This window comes from Mesocricetus auratus, unplaced genomic scaffold (assembly GCF_017639785.1).
Source record: "Mesocricetus auratus isolate SY011 unplaced genomic scaffold, BCM_Maur_2.0 Super-Scaffold_100008, whole genome shotgun sequence".
NCBI lineage: Eukaryota > Metazoa > Chordata > Mammalia > Rodentia > Cricetidae > Mesocricetus > Mesocricetus auratus.
In genome coordinates, this window is record NW_024429192.1 from 36,803,195 (window position 1) to 36,816,950 (window position 13,756).

General features: G+C 40.0%; 1 protein-coding gene across 1 annotated transcript in view; it reads right to left on the reverse strand.

Annotated features, from left to right (window-relative positions):
* Window positions 1-916: 916 nt before the first annotated feature.
* The window catches only part of Impg2 (interphotoreceptor matrix proteoglycan 2), a 49,149-nt gene continuing 36,309 nt past the window's right edge, over window positions 917-13,756 (reverse strand). The window contains exons 13-19 of the mRNA XM_040750678.1: window positions 11,862-12,165; window positions 9,353-10,638; window positions 8,244-8,463; window positions 4,581-4,791; window positions 2,691-2,878; window positions 1,515-1,723; window positions 917-1,000 (exon numbers count right to left, since the gene is read on the reverse strand). Of these exons, the coding sequence (XP_040606612.1) occupies window positions 917-1,000; window positions 1,515-1,723; window positions 2,691-2,878; window positions 4,581-4,791; window positions 8,244-8,463; window positions 9,353-10,638; window positions 11,862-12,165 (2,502 nt within the window). The remainder of the gene's footprint in view (window positions 1,001-1,514; window positions 1,724-2,690; window positions 2,879-4,580; window positions 4,792-8,243; window positions 8,464-9,352; window positions 10,639-11,861; window positions 12,166-13,756) is intronic.

Below are 13,756 nucleotides of genomic sequence, written 5' to 3' on the forward strand. Positions count from 1 at the left end.
TTTTTTACAAAGACATATGAATTGCTCTGGCTTGGAACCCATCCACGAGGAACCAGAAGGAACCAAATACCAACATCAAATTGCAGTGTCACCCACCACAGTCAGCTACTGACCACAGGCTCTCTTTACAGGCTAGTTTATCTTTGTAATCTATGTCTGATTGCAAATCCTGGAGAACAAAATCAAAAGAGAGAATTACAGATACTTGCCTAAGATATATGACTGAAATAAGTGGAAAGAGACAGAATGAGGCTTGGTAAAAGCAACAACACATTTTAATACAACATGGTCCAAAGCCTACTGAAAGAGTCTATAAAGGTGCAAATGGAAGAGTGTGTTCAAGTATGGGAGATTATGGACATCCCATAGAAACCACCATGAGAGACATTGTATAGCATCAGATTACTGGTGAGATCTATGGTAGCAAGAGAGAAATGATAACCTAGCTCAAACCTCTAGGCCAACGTCAATGTAAGTTGATTTTTAATCTTCTCTGCTACTTACTGTCAATACCATCTCTTAAGTAAAGATCATCTCTTCAAGGTTCCCCTTTTTCACATAAGATACATCTCTCTTATGGAATCATTTGAAGATTTAAATGAGATAATCTCTGGGCTCTGAAGAATTAGCATAAACTCGAAGAGTTTAATAAAGGTTAGTCATGCCGGGCAGTGGTGGCGCACGCCTTTAATCCCAGCACTCGGGAGGCAGAGGCAGGCGGATCTCTGTGAGTTCGAGGCCAGGCTGGACCGATAGCCTCCAAAACAATACAGAGAAACCCTGTCTCGTAAAACCAAAAAAAATAAAGGTTAGTCATTAACAAGACCCCTGACACATGGATGGTAATTACTTGCTAATGCTGGCCCTATTAGTTTAAGGAAAGCCACTAAGGCTTTTGTTGAGGCTGTTGCAATGCTTACATTTGATGTTCTCTCACAAAAGCTGCAAACTCAGGATCGTTAGCATACAGTTCCAAAATCCTCATTCGCTCTTGAATTTCCTTGAACAAAGAAGAAAAAGAGGCTAAGGACTGAAAAACATGCATTAGGAAAAACCCCAGCAGCCTTTTAAAGTGGATCTAGTTATTGTAAGGAATTGTGAGCTTCTGGGCTATCCAAGAAAGAGCGGAAGAAAGAAACCCCCACTTTCGCAAAACACAAGGCTCTACCTATAGTGTTCTAGATGCTATATGAACTAAGACTGGACATGTAGCTCAGTGGTAGAGTATTTGATTAGCATGCACAAGGCCTTGGGTTCAATTCCCAGCACCACCAAAAAGAAAACTATTTCTGCATAGATACTGTGTAAACTGCTCTAACTCTGAATAAAGAACAGAGAATTTTCTAATTGTGGACAAATAAGTCACTGGGTAGGCATATTCTGGGCGATATCATCAGGTAATAACTAACCTAAAGATTCTTCATCATCTCTTGAGGCCCATGCATATGCACACACGCAGCACACACATGCTCACATGGACCAGCAATGCAGCAATGAGAACGGAAGTCTCCTACCTCTTTGGAAAGGTCACTGCTCTCATACATCTGTCTGATTTCCTCTCTGCTCAGACCACCAAGCACCTCCTCACTAGCGGAGTCATAGAACGGATGCTGGCTATAGGGCTTCTCATACTGTTTGCATCCAGCCAAGCTGCTTCCATACACAGGGTTGTATTTCACAGCATTCTCAACAGATGACAGGCTGTCGGGCTGCCTGCTGGAGCCACAGGAAGAAATGCATGATTGATTAAGGAACTCATCTGGATGCTCAACTATGGGAATGGTTATTTTTCTGGGACAAGGTTTCTGTTAGGGAAAAGGAGGTAGGCATAGATGTGGAGTCAGGGGAACTATGAGAAATGTCTAGCTTAGTCTCGGATGTCATTAGTGCATCCTGTTTCATTCATCATAGTTTCCCACAGCACCTAACACTCAACAAATGTTGGTTAGGGACTATGTCTGCCGGTGAGTAGAACTTCATTAAATAAACACAGCTCCATCATTTCCAGAGCAACATCTATGAAATAATCATATGTAACCAAATAGAAAAAAATCTCACAAAAATTCATATACTGGAAGACCAAAGCCCTGGGTCTCAACTGAATTCAATTCAGGTCCATTTGCTGAGCAGTGATTATGTACCATGACCTCTCTAGATGCTGATGAGTCAAAGAATTTGTTGCCCTCTACCCCAGATAAGATCACAGTCTGTTGAAAACATAGTTGATGCAAAGCTTAAGAATGATGGAAGTGTGTCTTGGTGCTCTAGGAAGGACCCCTTAAGGGTGTCTCTCCTTAGCTAGGCAGGAGGTGGAGGAGACTGATTTAAAGTAACTCTTGCGGACTCTAGCAGTGCACCAAGACATCCACGTGGGCTTCCTTGGCCTGGCTCAAATCTACTCACTGATTACAAAGAGACCCACCCATCCCTGCAAAAGGACTTTCTTCTTTCCCGCTGTCATGATGACCACTAAACTCTCCAGACTCTCTAGTTCAATCCTCCTCCAGGTCTCTTAGCATCTCATTCATAGACTGCCTAGACTTCTTCAGATGTGGCACCAGTTTTAAAATGTTTTCATTCAACTTCACAGCTCTCTGCCTCCACCCAGCTCTTTGTCCGGTATTTGGCACGTAGTAAGCAATGAGTAAACAGGCATCTGGTTCCATTAGGAAGCTCTTTATTTATTTACCTGGTGGGCCTCTGTCTTTCTCTCCTGGTATTCTGAGCTTGAAGTGTCTTCACAAGGAATAAGATGACAGCAGAAATAACAAGGAGAAGGCTAACCACAGAAGCTATGGTGATGCCAATGACAAAAGGTTCAGACACAAACTCTTCACAGTGTTGGCCTCGATACCACCAGTTCGAACCAACCCGGCATCTGTAAAAACAATCACCAACCTCAAGATCTGAATGACTTTGCTCAAAATGACAACAAACAGAACCTTCAGTGGAATGGAAAGGGGGATATATAAATTTCATTAAGGACTTGAAGGAGGTGCTGGGGCTGTGGCCCAGTAGTGAGTGCTTGCCTGGTACACATAAAACCCTGGGTTCTATTCCCAGCACAGCAGAGAAAGAAAACATGCCTTGATATACAAGTTAAATAAGCATACGATCAAAGTCTATGCCCAATGCCTGACATAGACCAGTAGATCTTGAATGTCTGGTTAAAATATGAAAGGCTTAAAGAAATATTACAATCAGCCTTCTCATTTACAGATAACAGAAACACATGCTCAGGAATGGAAGGTAACTGCCACTCAGTCACAGATAAAAGCTTCTAGAATCAGCTTTTAACACCCCACATGTCATCTCACAACCCTGAAGAGATCCTGAAGGTTTTGAGTCAACAGACTTGTGCAAAAATGTCTTCAATCCCCAGAATAATAAGGAAATCATTGCTTTGCAGGATATTAATTTCTCTGGCCATCAAGAAACTATAATTGCCATGGGTTTTCTAGTTAAACTTCTTTTAAATTTTAAATCCTCTCCAGCTATTTTCTCTGCCTCGGGTATCCATGACAGTGTTTACATTCACATATTAATATCTTATTTACATTCCTCATGACTATTCCAACATCCTCTCTCCTTCCAGCCATGCATCTGTGGTTATGTGTAACTGGGAAGTCAGTGTGTTAGGATTTTTTGTTTGTTTTTGTTTCTTTGAAGGTAGGGGTCAAAAAAGGGTCATTGGTCTATCTGACTTTTTCGTCTGCAGTTCCCTCCATGGTTCTGCCTTTACAAACAGATCTCAGACTCAGAGGAAAATGCATTTGCCATCGCTTTGAAAACCTTACTATTTGTGCTACTTTAGTCTTGGATATTCAATGTGCTACAAGGTGCACAAAGTCATAAAGAGTAAAACCAAGGGACTATGGGAGTTAGCAATTTAATTCAGTGATTGTGCTTGCCTAGCAAGTACAAGGCCCTAGGTTCGGTTCTCGGCTCTGGAAAAAAATGAAACAAAACCAAGGGACTGGAAAAATGGCTCATGAGCAGTTAAGAACACTTAGCGCTCTTGTGGAGGACCAGTATTTGGTCCACAAGACACTTCACAACCATCTGTAACTCCAGTACCAGGGGATCCAACACCTTTTGACTTTTGTGGGCACCAGACCTGTAAAAGATGCATATATTTAAATGCAAGCAAACACTCATACACATAAAATAAAATAAGTCGTAAAAGAATAAAATCCAATCAGGATAATATAGCCCCCTTTGTTTGCACTTTTACATGTGACTGGTGATGATCTAGTCATCTCCACTGAAACCAGCACACAAAGATCTCCAGATAATCCAAGTACTCCCAGTCCGACACATTCAGAAAAAAGCTTACAACTTCCTAGCAGCGTAAAATAAGCCTAATGGGTATGTGATTCAGGCCTATTGAGTGACCCAGTCTTCACGTAAGAATTAGACAGTATCCATCTAATTGCCAGATCTAATAAACATTATTGTAATTGCCCTACAATTATACTGCCAGCCTACTTTCTTCAGAAGTATATATATATATATATATATATATATATATATATACATATATATAACCTTTAGAGCCAAAATCTCTAATTGCAACATACCTACAAATTGCCCCATGCCCGGGCATAATGTCACACTTTCCATCGTTCAAGCAGAAGTCAGGCTGTAGATCACAAAGACTTTGACAAGGCAGTTCATTCACACTCAGGTACCCAGGGTAGCATTTGCACTTTGCTTCTCCACTCCATGGATTTACCAAACACTCAGAAAATTCATTACAGGCCTGAAACTTGCAAGGGTTGGCATCATCACCTAAAGCATCAAACAAACCAGAGGATACAAGGAAAGTCAAAACCCAGGAACTAAGATACATGAAGAAAGTTCCTCCCTCGAAGTGCCGTGGGAATATCTGCAACCTTAACCATAAAAATACACTATCACCTCTACTCTACACACAGCGTTGTGTGCCTGCCCCATGCTGAGGCCCTGGGATGAGAAGAGAGCCTAGAAAAAAATGGAGACGTCCTCATCATGGGTGGGGATATCCTAGAGTAGCATTGGGAGTGGTCTAGATTTGCAGACACTACTGGCAGAAAAGAAAATCATCCCCGTGCCTCCTCTGGTCATTCTGAACAATATTTTGTCTTCAATAACTTACTGTTTTACTGAGGGGTAAGAGAAAAGGACAAAAAAAGTAGGACAATAACAAGTCAAAAGTGATGTAAGATATTAACTATGCATGGGTCTATCAGGTCCCACCGTATGTCCTTCCATAGTGAATAGCAATGGGGAAACAGGAAATGGGGAAACAACAACACAGATATTGAATATAGAACTAATAGCTGGAAATGATCACAAACATCCAAATGAGGAAGTATGAAGTTTAGCTAGAAAGGATCAAAAATTAGCAGCCTCTTCATTTCTAGAGAAATTAATATTTTTTAATCAATAAATGTTTTTCACTGTTCTGGAGCTTAAAGATGATATGCAGAAAACCTTATCTAACATGCACAGGTAGTTTCTATAGGAGACTACACAGCAGGATCCCAATGTGTGCATTCCCTGGGTACTTGCCTCACATCTAAGTAATTACTTTGTGACTTTGTAATCATAAAATAATCGAGTTTTGACCCATAATTATAAATAGGAACAAATACAACGGGAACTGCATAGAATTCCTTTACTAATAAAAGTAAAATTTTTGGAGACACTGAGTGTGAAAAAGTTAGGTAAAATACAAGTTATACTTACATATAACAACATTAATAATTTAAAATACACATGTAGTAGAGAAATCCTATCTGAAAATGTTAAACTTTGCGACTACTTTATGGATTTAGGAGGAAGAAGATAATAGAATCTCTTTTCTATAGAGAAGAAACTATGAGGCAATGTGCTTATCTATTTCAATCCTTTTTAAAAAGAAGTTGACTAGGAGTTAAATATAGAGCACAGTGGCTGAACGCCTACCTAGCATGTTTCAGGCCCAGGTTTGAACCCAGAACTTTGAAAATAGAAGGGGAGTGCCAATGACAATTAGTCATAACTGCCCATATTCAGAGTTAGTCAAATACTTCTGCATATTTGTTTAGTTCTGAGACTCACCTTATTAAATATACAGACCACATAATAGAATGTCCATATAGTAATATATGAGGAACTTAGAGACTAAATGGCTTGCCTAAAGTCATGCAAATGATAAATGATAGAGTGAAGTCAAAAATTCTTGCCTTCCAAATTATAATAGCTTCTCCCACACACCACACAGCAAAGACTATGCTAGCAACCTCAGAGACCTCACGTGACAAAAGATTTGAATATTGGGAGATTAGTTAAATCATTTTCCTCACTTGCAATGAATAACAGTCCTTCAAGGGTTTCAAAGGAAAGAATGTTTGCTTTCTCCCCCCAACCCTCCAACCCAGCTTTTAAAAAAAGCAGGTCTCATTTGTAAGCCAGTTTGGGAATAAAAGGACTACAGAACTATGACTCTAGACATTCCACCTGACTCCTACTTAAAACCACCATCTCCTAGTGTGCAGAAGGAAAAAAATAAAATAAAATTTCAGGTTCCAGTGGTATTCTCTACATCAAGTTCTCCCAAACAAAAACAGTGGTTCCTTTTGTGTGTGTGCAGTGTTTCTGAATACTCTCTTGTTTACTTAGAGTGTTGTGCTATGCTCCGGCTAAGTGCTTACTACAACAGACACGTGTCTTCATGGAAAGTTAGCTGACAAATGGTTCTCAAGCACTGCTCATACAAGGTAACACTCTGCTATACTCTACAGAGGAAAGAAACAAGTGTTATAGAAAGACTAACGTATCTTGACAGCTCCAGTGCAGAGTATGGGGATCACTGGAAGCAACATTTGAACCAAGGCCTAAACGAACTGGAAAGGGGAAATTTGGGGGAAGGGGAGGTGGTAATATGCAAAGTGTTTAAGGCCACAGAAAGATCTGGGTGTCTGAAGGACTGAAACACACAATTTGACTGGAATATGGTAAGCCAAAGGGTTAGATTCACTGGGCAATACTGGGAAAGAAGAGGGAGACCCGGCTGCATGGCTGTGAACTAGGCAGCCACTGATGCACACAAAGCAGCCATGTAAGATCCTCTAAAGGCTGCTTTACAAAGAGTGATAGGGATGCTGTCTGGAGAAGAGGCAGATGGAGGAGCTAGAGAAGTCAAAGAAGTGGTCCATTTGAGACATGGTGTTCATTTCAATAGACTAGTAACCATGGCAATAGAGATAAGAGCCTGGATTTGGGATATTTTATAACTCAGTATTAATAAAAGTTTGGTGAACAGTTGAAATAGGAGTGATGGGAACTATAGACTCAAAAGTGACCTTATTTTCCTAGGTTTCTGGCATAAGGTTTCTGGTTGAGATGGAGAAGCATAGATTAAATGATGAGTAGAAAGATACACAAAATAAGAGTTCACTCAAAATACTTTCAACTTAGTGCACATAGACAATTTCAAATACACTTGGATTACCAAGCAACCAAATAATGCTTCTGAGAGGTGCTTGATCAGTACGGAGAAACATGGAGAGTGAAACAAGGCCGGGTGGTGTGAGGCTAAGGTCTGCCATACCAACTGCTTGGAAGAATGAAACAGGGAGGGGGCTGCAAATTTAAGATCTGCTTGTACAACTTTGGTGACCCTGTCTCAAAAGTAAAACAGGTGGCGGAGTGTAACGAGCATTCTTCCCGCCAGCCTGGTCCCAGATGGGTGTGGTCAGAGCTACGGGTACGTAAGATCTCTCCCTACAGCTGAGGATGTAGCTCAGTGGTGGTTTGTCCAGCATGTGGGAAGCCCCAAGTTCAACAACCAGTACCACAACCAAAAATGCAGAGATATTTGCATAAAACTTAAAAGGAATCAATATAGAAACTTAAAATACATACATACGTACATACGTACATACATACATACATACATACATACATACATACATACATACATACATACATTGAAAGAAGAAAGGACACATTATGGCAACATAAGACAAAGCAAAAGCAGGATAAGTGAAAGAGACCTAGAAAGAACTCGCAGAACAGGGAACAGGAGGTAAACAACAGTGCCATTAGCTCCCCCATATTGCGATTCCCTTGACACACTTATTTCGCTGATTTTCAAGACGTGGGACTGTGTGTAACACAGTCCTTCTTTTCCATACAAGTATCAATGAAAAAGAAAACACATAAGAATAGTTACTGGATTCTACTAAGAAACCTCAAATGATAGGCACTATGGCTACCTGATTCCACATCCAGGGAGTACTTATCGATATCCAAGTTCATGGTTTGGTAGGCAGTAGTACAAAAGTCTTCCAGAATCAGATACATGGCATTGGTGACATCTGGAGGGACAGCCTCAGCGAACTTCACTCGGCTGTTCACCACAATGCTGCCATTTCTGAAGTTCAGGATTTCTAAGTTCCGGAACCCTGACAGATTCGACTGAAGATAGGGAACCAGCTGTCAATGACAAAATGGTTATGTTTACTGCCAACACTTAACGCTTTGTTGAACACTTGCCAGAAAGGCAATAAAACATACAAAAGCAAACAAAAAGAAAGTTCCTGTGAGTTCTTTTTCTCTTTAGTATGTATTCAACAAAATGCAAAACCTTCTGTCCCTGCAGCAGAAAGTAAAGTGTCAAACTTTCTTTATATGTATAGCTAGATTTAACAGCACACACATATTATGTATGCGTACATATCAAGCATGACTCCTCCTCATGGCTACGTATATACAAATAAGACATAGAATCAAAAGAGGCCTATTTGGGAAGGTGTGATGGACCAGGGCAGGCAAAGCAGGATTGAAAGTGAGAAAAGTATAATGATATGATCTATAAAATGCCACAATGAAAACCTTCACTTTGTACACCAACTTAAAAGGGCAATAAATAGGAACGGTTTGATTGCCTAAATTATGAATATCATGAGATTTTCATGATGTCATTAAGAAATGTTATGGAACTCATAAGCCATTTTAGATGCCTAGAGTTTTTTCACTCTGTTTCACTGAAGGGCCTCCACAAGAAGATATGAACATCCACAAAAGTTGGGTCTCACAATGAGTTTAAAATTTCCTTTCATATTTTATTTCAGCCTCAGAATTCCTGCCATATAATCTTCAACATCTAACCTGTCACATCACCCTGATTCCATGTTTATGTTTCCAATTCTTGAATTCACCTGCCTTATTGTTCTCCTGTCACCCCAAAGCCATGATGCCACTTGATGACAGGAAATCAACGCCCATGGAAAACCACCTCTCTGGACTCTAACTTGGCGTGCCGAGGGTGAGGAAGGATTCATGTAACATTTACTAATGCTCATATTTTACACTCTGTGCTTACCAATTCTAAGAACCGTTGTTCCAGGGCTTTATATTCCAAAGAATTCTTATTAAACAAGTCTTCTGAAAACATCATGTTTGTCACTCGGAGGCTAAAGAAAACCACCAATGTTCCTGCAGTCTGGGTGTGACTCAAGTCACCTCTCCTTGTGGGCTGGGCCACAATAGGCATCTCTGTGTGGCGAACATTTGGAGACATTTCCACATAGCTTCCAACCTTGCCATTTTGTTGTTGTGTTAGCTCAGACTGGTAGTAATCTGTGCCTACCCGATCTAGTTCTAACGAAATATCCTGTACGCCCATTATTACTTCATCTTCCAGTTGGGTGGAGCTGGTTGTTGGAGGCAATTCAGTGGACTGTGTCATGGAAGCTTTCAACCAGAGGCTATCAGTGCTCGTTGGTGTACTTGCCAATGTGTCCCTGGACAGTTTCCCTAAGGAAGAACTTCCTGCCCAAACTATATCTGATTCTGGCAATGTGGTCCACACAGGCTGCATATCTGGCTTCACCACCAAAATCTCACTGTGAAGCCCTTTGTGACTGGATGACTCCGTTTGCACCACATTTTCCTTTAGCAGGGTATTCACTTCATCTGTTTCCTCAGTGGAAGCAGAGGTTGCTATAGCTGCCAGCAAAAAGGGTGCTTTGGTAACTGAGTAAGAATCAGTGTCTGGTATGTCTGATGTATGCTTGGAAAGCATTACAGATGTGGACTGAGTTGCAGATTCTACAAAGATGGGTATAGTAGACCCGCCAAGGGATTCTTCCTCTACAAAATCTATGGATCTATCACTGTATGTGTGTTCTGAAGGTTCAATAATTTGTCCTGTGGAGTCTTCTCTGCCATCTATCTGTAATTTTTCTATAGTCTCAGTTGGCAAGAGTGCATACTCATCTTCAGGCCATGACTTTGACGGTGTTTCAGTGGTCTTCTCTAATGAAGTCTCACTCCATGGCCAAGTAGTCAAATCAACATCTTTCCCAGACCCAGAACCCAAACCACTTTCAAAAGTGAAGTCTTTTTCTTCAGAGGTGTCTGGAAACCATGGGCTCACATCCAGCAGTTCTGGGACTTTAGAAGCCAAGGAGTCCAAGCCAGAAGGTGTAGTTATGTCTGTAGCAAGGTCTTCTATGACAGAAGAGGTCAGATATGATGAGGATGTCAAGAGAGGCATGCCAGAGTCTTCAATGGGTGGTACTGTTTCTTTTGGCACAGGTTGAACTAATGAGCTTGAAGGCAATACATCCATAGAAGCATCTTCTGGTTCTTCAACATTGGCTAATCCTAAAAAACAAAACAGTGTTTTCCATTAGTAAATCTAAAAAATTAAATCCTAGTTCTCCAATAAAACTAGCTACCTATTTTCTCCAGTTACCAGGGACAGTGGCTGACCTTAATATCTACACTACAGGAAAATTTGATCATAAATTCATAGTGTGGGACAAGAATTCATGAACAAAATCCACTTCTCAGAGGTGAAGGCTCAATTATTGGAATAACCCTCAAGCACTTGACAATATCTACACTGCAGGAAAATATGATCATAAATTCATAGTGTGGGACAAGCATTCATAAATACAATCCACTTCTCTGAGGTAAAGATTTAATTATTGAAATAATTCTCAAACACTTGCCTTTTTCCAATGAAAATAAAGAATTAACCATATTGAAAAACACAGATTGAATCCACTGGAAATTTATGGAGAATTTTTTCTGGAAGTTATATTTCTCTTTCTCTTCTATGTTTATTGTCCTCATCCTTCATATTTCCCTCATGTTCAAAATTCTAAATTCATTATTTACATCTTTATTCATCTTCTCTTTCACACATGCAGTCCATCCCACAACATTTAGAGCAATTGTTCTCAACCTACCTAATGCTTCGATCCTTTAAAACAGCTCCTCATGTTGTGGCGACCCCAACCATAAAATTATTTTCATTTATAATTCATAACTGTAATTTTCCTACTGTTATGAATTGTAATGTAAATATCTATGTTTTCTGATGATCTTAGATGACCCCTGTAGAAGGATCATTCTCACAACCTACAGGTTGAAAAACCATTGATCTAGAGGATAAACTATTTTATTTCCACCTCTATTTATAATCTCCTCTTCTCAACATTACTATAACCTAAAATCCTTAGGGTTTCCCTTATAATCTTATTAGGACATACTGGAATAATCTTCTTTGATGCAGTTCACTACATTCAAGCAAGTAAAGTTCCTTGTTAGTAGTAATTATAGTGATTTACTTATATATTCTTTATTACGGCCTTCAAGATATCTTTTAATTGATCTCCACCCCAGTCCATTTCTTAAGATACAATGGCTTTTACTTTCCAGTCTGATTAATTAAATTTGAGGCTTTTGTTCTTCTATCATACACATTTCCCAAGAAATTTTCTCCCTAGTGAATGCTGCATGTTTTCCTCTTCACTATAACCTCTTCAAAGCTCTTGCCCTCTGATTCAGTAAGTATATGAAAAGTGATTAAGGTTTCTCACCATCTTCTAATATGGAAGATCCAGAAGTTCTTCCCTCAGAAGCCACAGGCAAGCCAATCTGAAGCACTGCTGGGGTAACAGAATGAAGAGTCAAGCTGCTATCCTCTAAAACCTCCAGGGAAGAACTGAGGACCACCTTCGAGGGAGAGGCTAATTTAGGTGTAGACCCTAAATCACCCAAAGCACTTTCTGACCGGAGTTCCCTGCCAGTGGCTGAGGGAGGACCAGAGCTGAAATCAAGTGGTGAAATATTGGTGGTGGTAGATTCGTCTGCTGAGAGCCATTCAGCTTGGAGGGTATTAGCCTGGGGAGGGAGAAAAAGGCTAAATCATATCATAGAGAAAAGAAACATGTAGAAGTGAAATGCTGGATGGGAGAAACACAGAGCCTTAGAAGGAAATAGTCTTGAAATAAAACCCAGTTCAGCTAGTTACTAGTCTGAAAATCTACAAAAACCCGGGTAACCTCTTAAAATTCACCTGCAAAAGGGCCGGGTGAAATACCATATTCTAAAGATTGTAAACAAAATGAATACATAAGAGAAAATACTGTTTCTCTGGCTTTGAGTGTTTCATTTCCTTCTATCTTTTTGGTTTAAATGACTTTAAATACACAGAAGTCAGCAATATATGCAACTTTTTAGTAAAGACCTAAGCATACTATCTACCGCAGAAAAGAGTGGTTAGCAACTTTATCCATCATTTCAAAAGGTGTTTAATTAGGAACCTTTATTTTTATGAACAATGTCACCATATGACAATGTGGACTGGTTGTTTCAAATAAAAAGACATACCCATGAAATTGCTGCGTGCCTCAAAATACATTTTTCTCTTTCTCCTAACTTTATATTAATATAATGATAATCTTACTTCAACATTTGGTTTCAGAAATAGAAAGTAGACATAAATATACCCTTTGAATGTACTAATTATTTAGTCTTATGAAAACTACTGCATGTAAAAGAAATTAAATGATGATATCAATGGGTAGAAGCGTCATAGTATTTGGTGGGAGTTTATATATTTTAATCCTTGCTGGTCTATAATATTCTCCTTTTAAGATTTCTTTATTTTTAGTGTATGGGTAAGGATGTTGCGTCTGCATATATGCAAGTGCACTGCATGCCTGCCTGGTACCCACAAAGGCCAGGAGAAGGCACTGGATTCCCAGGAACTGGAGTTGGGGATAGTTGTAAGCAGCCATGTGGGTGCTGAGAACTGAACCCAGGTCCCCTGCAAAAGTAGCAAGTGCTCTTAGTCACTAAGCCATCTCTCTCATCTCTGAAGTACAATATTCTAATAAGCTGAGTTATTTGGAGTAAAATGCATGAGAGAAAATGCATGTGTGTGAAGGAGGAAACCAGAGGCCATCCTCAAATGACTAGGTGCAACAGCAAATGAGCTATGGAGGAAATGAAAAATCCCAAGATGGGAAAACAACCTCTTGTGGGATCCCCAACAGGTGTGAACCTGAAGAGAGTAAGACTCTGCTGTAGAGGGAATCTCATCAGGCAGACAACATTCAGCACTCACAGAATCAACTTCAGCATCTTGGGAGCCTGGAGCCATGGGTAGCACAGTTAGTCTTATGTAACTGCATAGGGTAGGCAACTTGCAATTGCTGACCTATCTGCAGAGTGCATCTCTGTGACTTAGCAACACACAGGCACACACGGCCATCTTGGATTTTTGCCCAAAATGTCTAATTTATTCCAAATGTACTTGATGGGGAAAGTAAATGCTTAATTAATAAATAATAGAACAATTCATTGAAATCCTGAATATGAAAGGAAGTCAAGGAACAGTAATAACTTGTGAAAGGCTCAAGGAGTTTACCAACCCAGGAATGGGAGAAGAGTGGAGTATACACATGCATGTCAACATATGAATGCACCC